This window comes from Macrobrachium nipponense, chromosome 22, assembly GCF_015104395.2.
Source record: "Macrobrachium nipponense isolate FS-2020 chromosome 22, ASM1510439v2, whole genome shotgun sequence".
Classification (NCBI taxonomy): domain Eukaryota; kingdom Metazoa; phylum Arthropoda; class Malacostraca; order Decapoda; family Palaemonidae; genus Macrobrachium; species Macrobrachium nipponense.
The window spans coordinates 47423090-47438108 of record NC_087213.1 but is presented as its reverse complement, the minus strand read 5'-3'; the positions used below and the strand labels follow the sequence as shown (position 1 = coordinate 47438108).

Here is a 15019-nt window from a genome sequence, read left to right as displayed (position 1 = left end):
AGACTAGCAGAGGTTAATATCAGGAGAGGGATCTTCCAGGGTGACTCACTGTCCCAACTAGTCTTTGTAGTAGCCATGATTCCCATGACAAAAGTAATGCAGAGGATGGATGGCGGGTACCAACTCAAGAAAAGAGGCAACAGAATTAACCATCAGATGTTTATGGACGACATCAAGCTGTATGGTAGGAGCATCAAGGAAATAGATAGCCTAATCCAGACTGTAAGGATTGTATCTGGGGACATCAGGATGGTTTGGAATAGAAAAATGTGCCTTAGTCAACATACAAAAGGGTAAAGTAACAAGGACTAAAGGGATAAAGCTACCAGATGGGAGCAACATCAAACACATAGATGAGACGGGATACAAATACCTGGGAATATGGAAGGAGGGGATATAAAACACCAAGAGATGAAGGACACTATCGGGAAAGAATATATGCAGAGACTCAAGGCGATACTCAAGTCAAAACTCAATGCCGGAAATATGATAAAAGCCATAAACACATGGGCAGTGCCAGTAATCAGATACAGTGCAGGAATAGTGGAATGGACGAAGGCAGAACTCCGCAGCACAGACCAGAAAACTAGGAAACATATGACAATACACAAAGCACTACACCCAAGAGCAAATACGGACAGACTATACATAATACGAAAGGAAGGAGGGAAAGGACTACTAAGTACAGAGGACTGCATCAACATTGAGAACAGAGCACTGGGGCAATATCTGAAAACCAGTGAAGATGGGTGGTCAAGAGTGCATGGGAAGGACTGATAAAAGTAGACGAAGACCCAGAAATATACAGAGACAGGAGAATGACAAACAGAACAGAGGACTGGCACAACAAACCAATGCACAAACAATACATGAGACAGACTAAAGAACTAGCCAGCGATGACTCATGGCAATGGCTACAGAGGGGACAGCTCAAGAAGGAAACTGAAGGAATGATAACAGCGGCACAAGATCAGGCCCTAAGAACCAGATATGTCCAAAGAATGATAGATGGAAATAACATCTCTCCCATATATAGGAAGTGCAATACAAAAAATGAAACCATAAACCACATAGCAAGCGAATGTTTGGCACTTGCACATAACCAGTACAAAAAGAGGCAGGATTCAGTGGCAAAAGCCCTCCACTGGAGCCTGTACAAGAAACATCAGCTACCTTACAGTAATAAGTGGTACGCACCAACCTGAAAGAGTGATAGAAAACGATCAGGCAAAGATCCTCTGGGACTATGGTATCAGAACAGATAGGGTGATACGTGCAAATAGACCAGACGTGACGTTGATTGACAAAATCAAGAAGAAAGTATCACTCATTGATGTTGCAATACCATGGGACACCAGAGTTGAAGAGGAAGAGAGAGAAAAATGGATAAGTATCAAGACCTGAAAATAAAAATAAGAAGGATATGGGATATGCAAGTGGAAATTGTACCCATAATCATAGGAACACTAGGCACAATCCAAAGATCCCTTAAAAGGAATCTAGAAAAACTAGAGGCTGAAGTAGCTACAGGATTTATGCAGAAGTGTGTGATCCTAGAAATGGCACACATAGTAAGAAAAGTGATGGACTCCTAAGGAGGCAGGATGCAACCTGGAAACCCACACTATAAATACCACTCAGTTGAATTGAAGGACTGATATAGACAAAAAATAATAATAATAATAATAATATAATAATAATAATAATAATAATAATAATAATAATAATAATAATAATAATAATGTAACTGTAATTACAAAATGCTATAAAATCCTTTCCCCTCATCTTTCTTTTAAACTCCATGAGAGCTGAAGCCCAGAGCTGTCAAGTATGTCAAGTAATGTGACCATAAGTAAGGGGAGCGTTGCCAATAAGCTATCTGCACCAAAATCAAGTTATCAATGCCATAAATCACAGAGTTTTGGTTAATGGCAATTTTTGCTTATCGTCGATAACCATGGACTGCCTGCATTTCTGAGCTCAGTCCGTGTAGCTTCGTGAAATATATCCCTTCAGCTCATATTTCTAGGTAAATAATACTAACATTACCAGAGAAAAATAAAAGAGGGGGATGTCAGAGTATCCTGACTCGCTCACCCTAAATAAAAAGAGGGTGTCGGTATGGTACTGGGGAGAGTGAGACCACTACCACGGACCTCTTGTCATTTAGAATTCTCCATCAAAATCCCCCTCCCTGAGAGAGCTGGAACACAGCCCGCGCCAGCGACTACTACTACTCACCCACCCACGCCGACAACAGCGCCTCTCGTGGCCATCCTTTTCGTTAGCGACATCTCGCACGCACATTGATTTTTTAGCTCTGTGTTTGTGCTTTCCATTTCTGGGTTTACCTGTCATCATGGAGTTCCAAGCTATTGCCGCAGCTAATTTAAGTACTGCTGAAAGGTTACAAGTATTTTTAGCCAGTCAGGATCCGTTTTCAACCGTTTTTTAGGTTTATTAACGGCACCTCCTTGTCTGGTCTCGGGCTCGCCATGCCGGCTCGCTTCGTGTTTCTTTGCTAGCTCCTTCGGTCTTCCATACCGTTGTTGCTATTAATGTACAGTATCTATGATTCTTATTATGACTATATTAAGTGTGGTGCAAGATGTGCTGCCATCTTATCATTTATTTTATCACATCGTACTATTAGGAAATCCTATGCCTCTATGTCTTAGCTGTGTTCATGCATGCATGTTCCTTTGTCTAGGTCTGTTAGGCAGGTGGGTTCTTACCCACTTATTCTTTAGTCCTGCCACCCTGGCCGTCACCCTCCGTTTAACGTATCGGCAGAGGCCAGCTCCTGAGCTGTTGGTCTACCTACCTTCCAGGTAGGCTAGCCTAACTTCTCCTGGACGCCCCCCACCCCCCCTTTTTTTCTTTACTCTCGATTTCCTTCCTTTCAGTTTTAATACGATATTTACAATGTATTCTGTTTGTGTTGCATGTTTGAGACGGTTAGTATTAGCCTAGGCTATATTTTGTCTGTCCCATTCGCCCGCGTGGTCCAACCACGTTCGCGGTGGGCCAGCTGATCACCAAGAGCCACCAGCTCAGTCCCCCATCTGCCTCCCTCCCCTTCGCGGGGGGGAGGCAGTCCTCACTCGCTCACGGTCACCATGGCAACCAACCGGGCACTCCTCCCCTCCTCCTCCCTTCCCAGGGAGGATATGCGAGTTACGGGGGGGGGGGGGGGGGGGTCTTGAGTCTGGCTCGTATACCGTTCTCTCCCTGGGATCCATGGGGGGGTGGGGTCCTCTCATGCGTTCGGGTTGGGTTGGCCACCCCGTCCGCTCGTACTGGGTCTTCTTCGGGTCTCGTTGTAGCTCTCTCCTCCCTCGGTCTACCCTCCCCCATCCGTTCTACGTGGCTCCGCCAGCTCCTTGGGGGGTAGCGGAGAGTAGCTCTTACATGCATCTATTTTATCTGCATTTATAATGCTATTCATGTTTCATTGTTCTGTTATCACTTTTCTGCTAGTCTGGCGGAGCGCCCGCTCACCATCCGGGTTCTCCGTCTGCTTGAAAAAATTTTGTTCGGCGGAGCTACGCTTTGCTGGCTTTTGTTAATATATTTATCTGAGTTAATCTTCTCGTGTCTCTCCGCTGTGCTTGTACCATCACCTCGGTGTACCCTCGGTATATGAGCAGGTAACTAGTTCGAAGGAAATCTTCACTCCAGTGTACCAGTGTATATTGGACCAGTTTACCACGTCTTACGGACTATCTCTCACGGAGTACAGGAGAGGATTATGCCCAGAAAAATTCTCACTCCAGCATGCAGCGGAGTATTATATCTCTTAGCAGGTTAGCCCTGTTAGTAACTGCCGATACTCATGTATCTGTCCACTTACAGGCTACCAACTGCCAAGAACCGGGGTACAACGCCATCCTGCAAGATCCCTGTGGTCACGAGGTCTGCCGGACCCATGCTCCCTGTGCCATCCGCCATAACGACTTACGTGGTATGGCACCATGAAGCCTGCTCCATCTGTTCTTAATATACTTATACTGTTATAATGCAATATATTAAGAGATATAAATATTACTTGTCGTAAGTGTTAATCATATATCTTCGGGGCTTTGTTGTAAGGACTACAATGACCCTTTATTCCAGGCTACCACCGTGAAGGACGACGCGTCGGCTACCTTGAGGGCCTGGGTCGGAGGCTTTGGGAAGAACGTCTCCAAGGGGCAGCCATACATCCTGGACAAGAGTATGGCTGTCCGCCTCTTCCCAGGCGGCAAGTCGACCAAGTACATCGACCCAGCAGCGGCAGCTCAGTGTATCACCGCTATCCAGCAGCAGTTGGCGCAGGCATTGGCGGACCAAGGGACCCCGGAGATCGCAGAGGATGTGGCGACACTTGATTTGAATGCAGAGCCTATGGCGGTAGGTGAGAGCAATCTGTTAGTTGAGGTAGGTTTGCTAGGAGCTCAAGGGCTTCCCTTGGGCTTGTCTGGATCTTCGTCTCCTATTCCTTCTTCATCTTCTTTCCAAGGCTTTGCTGAGTCGGACATTCCGGCGAAGGCGTCATCAGCTTCAGCTATCCCTAAAGTGAAAGGGAAGCGAGAGCAGAAGACCCTAGAGAGGACGTCTTCTAAGAAGACCTCGTCCTCATCATCTCATAAGACTCTGGCTCACCAACCTGGAGCAGAGAAATCGAAGTCTTCTTCGACTTCTCATTCAAAAGGGTCTAGGGACAAGTCCTCTAAAGAGAAGGCCCGTGCTCCCACAGAGCCAGAGCCTTCGACGTCTACCAGAGCGCATCCTAAGACTCCTGTGTTGGTCAGGGACCCTAGTCCCTTCGACACCGGGGCATTCACCGCCGGTGTTATGCAACAGGTGGGGAACCTAGTCGGTAACATGGTTAACGACAGGCTTGAACAGATGCTTTCACACATCTCCACCTCGTTTGAGGAGTCTGGCCAGTCAATCCAGAATATTTCGGAGAGGCTGGCAAACCAGGAGAATCTGTTGGCGGGTCTCAGGGAGAATTCCCCAGCAGTTCTTCCTCAGGCAGGTACCGGAGTACCACCCATGCCAGATTACGACTCTCTCCCTTCCTTCACCATGAGCAATCCTTGGAGGGTCGCAGCTTTTGCCCCCTTCAGGGATGGTATGATTTCCATCCCCGATTGTGGAACTCGGAGAATAGAGGACTTCGAGTTCCACCCCACCAATCTCCAACCACCCTTCATGGGCTATGCTCCCTTGACGGAGACGGCAATGAGGAGGGAGGATAGGATCCCGAAGGAAACAGTAATTTACAGTCGGGATCAAGCTCAGAGGGAATGTGTTAGAAGCCTAGAAGAGTGGGATTGCATCAATACCAAGCTTCAGGCTTTCAAAAGCCCATTCACCATCTTTGTATCAGAGGAGGAGACACCACTCCCCTTTACCACAAAGCTGGCAGAGGTAACCTTACAGGGCGCCATGAAAGACGAGCCTATGCCTCAACTGAGAGTCTGAACCAACATCTCTACTCTTTCCAGGATCCGAAGACCTCTGGGCGGATCTGCCGGCTACCTTCACGATCGGGAAGCTCAAACCAGATTGTGCTATTGCACAATTTGGGGAGAGTCTCCCGAGGTTGTCGGATAACCATATTCAAGCGGAGTTTGACGCTAGTACTAGGTTAGGGAGGACTTTGAATGCCCTAGTTATGACAGAGGTTGCCGCGATCACTTACGGGACGGAACCTCTGTTCAAGCTATTAGCAAAGGCGCAAACACACACAGAACAGTGTGATCTTTACGACTTTGTAATAGCTAGGCGCAACTGCAGGAAGCACGTCCTGCAGGAAGCCACAATCAGGCACAAGCCAAACAAGCTACTTGCGTCATCCATCTGGGGCGCTGACCTCTTCCCCGAATCTGTGGTGAACGAGGTTCAGCATGAAGCGACCAGGCTGAATCAGAGCCTTAAGGTCCGCTGGGGACTTTCTGTCAAGAGGAAGCCAGAAGTTACCCCCTCAACTGTGAAGAAGCTGAAGAAGCCCAGGAAGTTCCCACCTTTCCAGGCTCAGCAACAACAAGTTGTACAGGCGGTTCCTATGTCCCAAGTGGTTCAGCCATCGGCGGCAAAGAACCAAGCCCAGCCAATTCTCCTGCTGGCGTCCCAAAACCATCCCTCGACCTCTTATGCTGTATCTCCGGCCTTAAATCCTGTTTTTGAAGGTCAGGCATTCCAAGCCTTCAACAGGTTTGGGAGAGGAAGTAGAGCTAGAGGTACATTTCGGCAGAGGGGTGGCGGAAGGACACCTAGCAGGGGAAAGCACTTCCGTGGAGGACGCGGATCATGCCCTGCCCAAAGTCAGTGAGGACCCTCAGGTAGGAGGGAGGCTGTTTCTCTATCGGCATAGATGGGGATTCAGCAGTTGGGCACAGAGCATTGTGTCCAAAGGGCTGGGATGGAGTTGGATCAAAGCTCCCCCTCCATCCAAAACATTCCTTCAAGAACCAACGAAGGAATTGACAGAGTATGCACAAGAACTCCTTCAGAAAGGAGTAGTATCAAGACTCAAACATTTCAAGTTTCAAGGACGCTTGTTCAGCGTGCCAAAGAAAGGCTCAACAAAACGAAGAATAATCTTAGACTTGTCCCGTCTAAACTTATTCAATCGTTGTGACAAGTTCAAAATGCTGACTATCTCGCAGGTGCGGACCTTACTTCCCCGTGGGGCCGTCACCACCTCTATCGATCTTACAGACGCATACTATCATATCTCAGTTGCGAGACACTTCCGCCCATATCTAGGCTTCAGGCTGGGAAACCAGTCATTCTCCTTCAAAGTGATGCCCTTTGGGTTGAACGTAGCCCCCAGGGTATTCACGAAAATAGCGGAATCAATAGTCCAACAACTAAGATCCCAAGGGATAATGGTAGTAGCGTATCTGGATGATTGGCTCATCTGGGCAACAACCGTCGAAGAATGCCTCAAGGCCACGAGCAAAGTAATACAGTTTCTGGAACATCTGGGGTTCCAAATAAACAGGGTCAAGTCCAGGCTAACGCCGGAATCTCGTTTTCAGTGGCTCGGCATTCAGTGGGACCTGAACTCCCACACTCTGTCAATTCCGTTGGCCAAAAGGAAAGAAATAGCCAAGTCAATAAGGCAATTCCTCAAATGCAAACAGACATCAAGGAGAAACCAGGAAAGAATCCTAGGTTCTCTCCAGTTTGCGTCAGTCACAGATGTTCTGCTGAAAGCAAGGTTGAAAGATATAAATCGAGTTTGGCGCTCAAGAGCAAATGTCAAATCTCGAGACAAGTTGTCAGTAATCCCGCCGATTCTTCGCAAACGTCTCCGCCCTTGGGCAGAGGCCAAAAACCTGTCTAAATCAGTCCCTCTCCAATTCCCTCCTCCAGCGTTGGTTATCCACACGGACGCCTCTCTGAGCGGTTGGGGAGGGTATTCCCAATTCAAGAAAGTTCAAGGGACTTGGTCGCCTCAATTCCGCCGGCTTCACATAAACGTACTGGAAGCTATGGCAGTATTCCTCACACTGAAGAGGCTTCTACCAGCCAAGAATTCCCATATCAAACTAGTATTGGACAGTGCAGTGGTAGTACACTGCATCAACAGGGGAGGATCCAAATCAAGACATGTGAACCATGTCATGATAGCCATTTCCTCTCTGGCAGCCAAGTACAAATGGCATCTATCCTCCACTCACCTGGCGGGAGTAAGGAACGTGATAGCAGATGCTCTGTCTTGGTCAGTTCCTCTAAAATCGGAGTGGTCCCTGGACAGGCGCTCATTCCAGTGGGTATGCCAAAAGGTCCCAGGCCTCCAGGTGGATCTTTTCGCGTCACAATCCAATCACAAGCTCCCTTGCTATGTGGCCCCCAACCTGGACCCTCTGGCCTATGCCACAGACGCCATGTCCATAGATTGGAATCAATGGAGAAAGATATACATCTTTCCTCCAGTGAATCTTCTATTGAAAGTCCTGAACAAGCTCAGGTCGTTCAAGGGACAAGTGGCTCTTGTAGCCCCGGATTGGCCCAAGAGCAATTGGTACCCTCTCCTTCTGGAATTGGGTCTTCGGCCTCAAAGGATTCCGAACCCCAAACTGTCTCAATCAGTACAAATGAGGACTGTGTTCACTTCCTCAGGAACTCTCAAAACCCTAACTTTATGGACTTCATGAAGTTCGCAGCTAAGAGGGATGCAAATATCAATCCCCAAAATATCCTTTTCTTAGAATCGGATAAAAGGGAATCAACACTGCGCCAATATGACGCAGCAGTTAAAAAACTGGCAAATTTCCCGAAGGAAACGGATTCTTGAACCATGACAGTTAATTTAGCTATATCCTTTTTCAGATCCCTGTTTGAAAAAGGTCTAGCAGCTAGTACTATTACAACCAATAAGTCAGCTTTAAAGAAAATCTTCCAGTTTGGCTTTAAGATAAGACTTAACAGTCTTACTTTTCGTCTATCCCTAAAGCTTGTGCTAGGCTCAGACCTTCAGAAAGGCCTAGTTCAATTTCATGGTTCTTGAATGATGTTCTCAAACTGGCTTCAGATACTGACAACGATTCATGCAATTATATGATGATATTAAGGAAAACATTATTCTTACTAAGTCAGGCCTCAGGAGCCCGGATATCTGAACTGTCGGCTCTTTCCAGAGACTCTGGCCATGTCGACTTTCTACCTTCAGGAGAAGTTCTATTATCTCCAGATCGCAGTTTTTTGGCTAAAAACGAGGATCCCTTGATGAGATGGGCCCCTTGGAAGATCCTCCCTCTTCCTCAAGACCCTTCTCTATGTCCGGTGACGACCTTACGAGCCTATCTTTCCAGGACATCCTCTAGGTCCTCAAGTCCCCTTTTTATAAGGGAAAAAGGTGGCACTATTTCCTTAAAAGGGATCAGGCAACAAATCCTATATTTTATTAAACAAGCCAATCCTGATTCATTCCCTAAAGCCCCTGACATCAGGGCAGTAGCCACCTCAATTAATTACTTCCATCACATGAATTTTGATGATTTAAAAAAGTACACTACCTGAAATCCTTGGAATCTCTTAAATTTCCGGCAGTGGCGGCGGGAAACACAGTTTCCCCTGACACTGTCTAGTAGTTGTAGTCGAAGATCCAGATCTCCTTTCTACCTGCCTCGCTAACATTTTCCTTTGATCCTACCTACCGTCAGGCTCAATCCTGTTTGAGCCTTTGCTGCCTAAAAAGGCTATGTATCGTGAGGTGTCCCTTATTTTTATGTTAGGGTCACTCACACCTGTAAATAGTTAGCCAAAATAGGCTATTTTGTGCTGATCTTCCTTATTTTTATGCTACGGAGACTCACTTGTATATATTAATAATTAATAATTTCTAGTTTTAAGTTATCATAAATTAGCCTAAGTGTACTTTTAAGTCCTTCTATGTAATTTAAGGTTAACACATGTTACTTTATACTAGTTTAAGATTAAGTATGATAACTTTGTAAATAATTTGAAAACTAGATTATAATTATTTTGTTTTACTTTTGTGTTTTCTTGAAACCTTCTACTGTTTCTTTTTTCCAAGCTTGTGCTAATTCTCTGGTACTATATCACGAAGCGACATGGACTGAGGCCAGAAAAGGGATTTTGACGAAGGAAAAATCTATTTCCGGGCAAGGGTCCGTGTCGCCCAGTGAAATCCCCCCCCCGTTTATCTCCCACCCTTGCGCCCAAGCTTGGTCCTCTAACGTCAAGGATGGCCACAAGAGGCGCTGTTGTCGGCGTGGGTGGGTGAGTAGTAGTAGTTGCTGGCGCGGGCTGTGTTCCAGCTCTCTCGGGGAGGGGGATTTTGATGGAGGAAAATTCTAAATGACAAGAGGTCCGTGGTAGTGGTCTCACTCACCCCAGTACCATACTGACACCCTCTTTTTATTTAGGGTGAGCGAGTCAGGATACTCTGACATCCCCCCTCTTTTATTTTTCTCTGGTAATGTTAGTATCATTTACCTAGAAATATGAACTGAAGGGATATATTTCACTGGGCGACACGTGACCCTTTGCCCACCGAAATAAAGTTTTTTGTGTTTCCTCCGTCAAAATCCCTTTTATTTTGTTTATCTATCGCCCACTATACTCCAGTTAGACAGTAGTGCCTAATGACAGCTATCTGCAAGACACCATAGTATTGGTCCTCTCTGTAAGATCACTGAGGAGCTGTTGAAAGTTGCCAGTTAGCAATATGAGGTGTTTGTACTTTCGACGCATACCTAACAGAGCTACCATTAACTGGTTATTGGCACTGATAAGCCCCAAAAATCATTGATTTCTGTTTATCTGTGATTTTTGCTCATCAGCAAGCCATTGGAACCTATTATGTTATTACATTTTCTGTAAATAAATGCACAGAATTCCCATTATGACTGTTGAACATTTTCAATCCAATGTCATATAATGTGAGAATGTCTGGACATATCTGATAAGAAAACATAAATTAAAATCAGATGGATGCATCTGTTATTGTTGGAGATCTAAGCGGGCAGTGGAAAATTGTCCAGAGAAGGATTTGAGATCTAGGGACAGACTTTGTAGTCTTTAATTCAACCTATGCTTTAATCAGGTTGGTTCTGCATATTGTTTCTAATTTTCTTATATAAATATACTTTCAAACAAAAGAGATATCAGAGTTATCTGAACAACATGAAATACACTTCAACCCCAGCTATCGCGTCTAGTTGGTGCCGCTATGAACGTGCTGTAACGGAATTGAAGAACTTATGGGAAAAATTCTAATTGGTTCCCGACCACAAATTTTCCTTTTAAGTCACCAATATTTATCCTTTTATCTTCACCATTTTTACCTTTTTTAACAAATTGCTTCAACATAATCAACAAATCAGTTACTGTAATCAATATTAATTCAACAAATCAGTGTTGTAAAATACAGTAGTACCTCGAGATACGAAATTAATCTGTTCCGAGGCACCCTTCGTATCATAAGGTTTTCGTATCTTGGACCACATTTTACAAGTAAAATGGCTAATCCGTTCCAAGCCCTCCAAAAACACCCCAGTAAATTTCATAATAAAGCTAAATTGACCTATAAACAATGAAATACTACAACAATTTGGACCATTCAATACCTAAATTAATAAAAAAAAAATGAAAAATATAACCTGTAAATAAAGTGTATATTAGTGTACATGGTAACAAGAAATATACTGTACATAAAATGTGGAAGCTTACCTTTCGAGTGAGGCTACGTACATACGTAACTATCCAAGGAAGATTGCTTCTGCCTACTTTTCAAAATGTTCCTGTGTGAGCCTTTTCGGGGGGTGTCTTCTACAAATGATTGCACTTTATGAAAAGCGGCTTTAATTTCTGCCGTTTTTTTTTTCTTTTGTACATATGTACGTATGTACACTTTAAAAAATATACGTACGTACTACATACGTAACTATCCAAGGAAGATTGCTTCTGCCTACTTTTCACGTTCCTGTGTGAGCCTTTTCGGGGAGTGTCTTCTACAAATGATTGCACTTTATGAAAAGTGGCTTTAATTTCTACCGTTTTTTTTTTTTTTTTGTACATATGTACACTTTAAAAAATATATGTACGTACTACATACGTAACTATCCAAGGAAGATTGCTTCTGCCTACTTTTCACGTTCCTGTGTGAGCCTTTTCGGGGGGTGTCTTCTACAAATGATTGCACTTTATGAAAAGTGGCTTTAATTTCTGCCTTTTTTTCTTTTTTTCTTTTTTTGATTTTTAACTTTTTTTTTTACTTTTTTTACTTTATGTAGATTTTTTTTTTTTTTTTTTTTAAGAATTTTTCAACTTTCTGTTTTTTATCACTTGGTTCTTTTTTTGCACCTCATGACTCTGTTGGCCCTGGTGTCCATCAAAACCCTGTTCAACCAAATGCTCTCTCTGCAACTGATCTGGGTACTGAATGTTCAGCTGCTGACCTTCAACATAAACTGAAGTGCCTTGATTATATGTATACCGGTATGCATGTTGTAAATGATTGGTCTACACCCTCTGTTCAGCAGGGAGTGGAGATTCTACCAACCTTGCAAAGTTTCCAGTCATCCCATGAGAGAGACCTTGATCACTTATTCCATGTGAGAGATCTTGGTCACTTTTTTTTTTTAAATATTACGTACACATTGACGATCCCGAAAACAAATACCGCGTGCGTACTATAACAATGCTGGTACCGAGTGGCCGAGCCACGCCACCACGTGTACATAGTAGATGCATGATGGGAGGGACGCTGGCCAATAGGAGAGAAGGATTTCATGGCTGCGACTAGCATCAGGAACCAATGGGAGAGCAGGAGGATGGTGGCAAGTCTACTAGTACTAAGATGGCGGCGCGCGGCGCGATTTTCAAAATTGTAATCCGGGTGAATCTCGGACTTTCAGAAACCTTTTGTATCTTGAAAACTTTTCGTATGTAGAGCTGTTAAATTTTTCGTATTGGCTTTCGTATCTCGAGTTTTTCGTAAGTTGAGCCTTTCGTATGTCAAGGTACCACTGTAAAAACATATCAAGGCTATAGAATTAAAATTAGACATTTCATCAACTTCACTATATTTCCAGTTTCTGAGCATAAGTCAGGTTCTTGCACTTCTTCACCAATCATAGGGGGGTGGATTGGAGGGTTACTAGCCATTATGTAACACTTTCACAAAAAAAACTGCTGCTATCACGCGACACAAACACACACACGTGTGGTAACATGTAGTACTAGTGACTTGTAAACAAACCCTTCACCAATCAGTGTGGCACTGCCACCATGACATCAAAAAAGAACATGGCCCGTGGCAGTGATGTCAAGGCACATAATAGCTGCCGATTTGGTGCGCAATAAGAAAGTTGGGGAGCTTTTTTAAGTATACGCGACAGCCGTAAAACGCTATAGCCGAACGCACGATAGCAGGGGGTTAAGTGTAATGATCTCAGTGGAGTAATAAACAACAAGGAACTAAGTAAGATGGTTTACCTTTAAAGCCTGAGTCAAGTACGGAAGCAAAATAATAGGACTCATGCTTCACTTTCTCACAACATATCACACATCTAAAATCAAAAGCACCAGCATATTCAGAGTGAATTTTTGGTATGAAAACACGTTTTATTTTACCTTAATTGCATGAGTGATGCAAAATCCGATAAGTAAAAACAGGTATAAGAATTAAATGCTTCTCTCTTTACTTTTGTAATTCCTTTATGTTTTATCTTATTAATTTCAAGAAAAAATTATTTAGTTATACAATTAATACCGAACAACTTGGTATGCCCAAACTTTCCTATCTTGAGCAAAACCTGAAAAATGAAGAAATATAAACATATTTCTAGTTTTCTAAGCTACAGACGAAAATGAGACACATAACAAGCCGTCTACCTCCTGGTACCAGCCAATCAGCGGCTACCAAACAAACATCATAGTACAGTGTAACTAAAATTTCTGACTTCAAAATCAGAGGCTCACTGTGTGAACCAGTTTTCACCACACTGTCCATTTTAACATACTGTGCATATAATTAGACAAAGTAAAATCTTCAAGCCACTTATTGCTCACTACTGGTCTATCAACCAATTACATAATAACAGCAGAAAATCCATAGCACAGTATATACAGTGACAGGTTAAAAAAAAGCAATGGGGAGTTTAGGTATGTATAGCTTGAAAAAAAGCAAATTGTATTGATTCAAGGGGTTATTAAATGTAATCAATACACAAAATTTGGAACCACTGTACATTAAACAAAATTCACGGACCTTTTTAATGTAAACTCATTTTACTTACCTGTGAAGCAAAGTAAGCTGCCCTAGCTCCATCATGACCATCAAAAACACCATACAGGTAAGTGTTATTCTCACGATCAAGACAAAAGTGTATGCTGCGATCTTCAAACTCATGTTCTGAACATGGAGTCCCATCTTCCCGGTACATTTGGTTTGCTGACATTCCCACACCTGGAGACAAAATTATGAAGAGTTTCAAACTAGTTGCATGTTTCACTGATACACAGTATATCTATACAAATGCCTTACTTCTGGGTTGCATGGAAATCACACTTATTCCTAAGCAGAAACATGCAAAATGGTCATTTGATGAAAACCCCATAAGGAAGATATTAACTACAATGTGCTTTTTGTTTTTCAATATCACGCCAAGCTCTTCTTCATCCTTATTCTATCTCATGTCAAGATGCCAAACTTCCTGTTACCCCTATTATATCCTAAAAATGGAACTTGCTAGCCTATTTAAAGCACTTTTATTACTATTACTAGATGACAAGAATCAGTTCACTGACAGCCGCCCCTGGCCCCCTCTGCCTGGCATACTATCCATTGTTTGGAGCCCTACAACATAGTCACTCAAAAAACCTGAAACATCTTCCAAAAGTTTTTGTTCACCTAACAATTACTCTTTTGATATACATGTAAAATTCAAGGAACTGTGTTATACTTAGAAAAATCAATATTATGAAACATGACAGACAATTTGAAAAATATTGTCAGATGGTTGGGTAAACAGAAAAACTATCATTCAAATACAAATGAAAGAATATCAACCATTAAACGCCGAGCCGCTATTTACCAAAGTGTCTCTCATATGCCAGCGGCGTTCAGGAGTTAGCGCCGAAGCAGAAATTTGTTTTTTTAAATCACAGCACGCTTATTTTTTACGATTAAGAGTTCATTTTTAGCTCCTTTTTTAGTCATTGCCTGAAGTTTAGTATGCAACCATCAGAAATGAAAAAAATATCATTATCATATATAAATATTGGAATATATGACAGTGCCTAAAAAATTTCAAAGCAACACAGAATTCGTAACGTGCGGATGTAAAAAAGTTTTTTCAAAAATTCACCTTAAATCGAAATATTGTGCTAGAGACTTCCAATTTGTTCCAAAATGAAGGTAATTGATTGAATATTACTAGACTAAGTGTTTTAGCTTACAATTGCGTTTTTCGACCATTTCAGTTGAGTTAAAGTTGACTGAAGGACGAATTTTTTCTATTTATTGTTATTTATATGAAAATATTTCAAA

The 15019-nt window shown here is 43.0% G+C and overlaps 1 protein-coding gene across 3 annotated transcripts in view; it reads right to left on the bottom strand.

The window, feature by feature from the left end:
• Positions 1-15019, bottom strand: part of LOC135198627 (TGF-beta-activated kinase 1 and MAP3K7-binding protein 1-like) — a 479012-nt gene that overhangs the window by 339682 nt on the left and 124311 nt on the right. For all 3 annotated transcript variants that reach the window (XM_064226386.1, XM_064226385.1, XM_064226387.1), the window contains exon 3: positions 13767-13936. In XM_064226386.1, coding sequence (XP_064082456.1) covers positions 13767-13936 — 170 coding nt within the window. The remainder of the gene's footprint in view (positions 1-13766; positions 13937-15019) is intronic.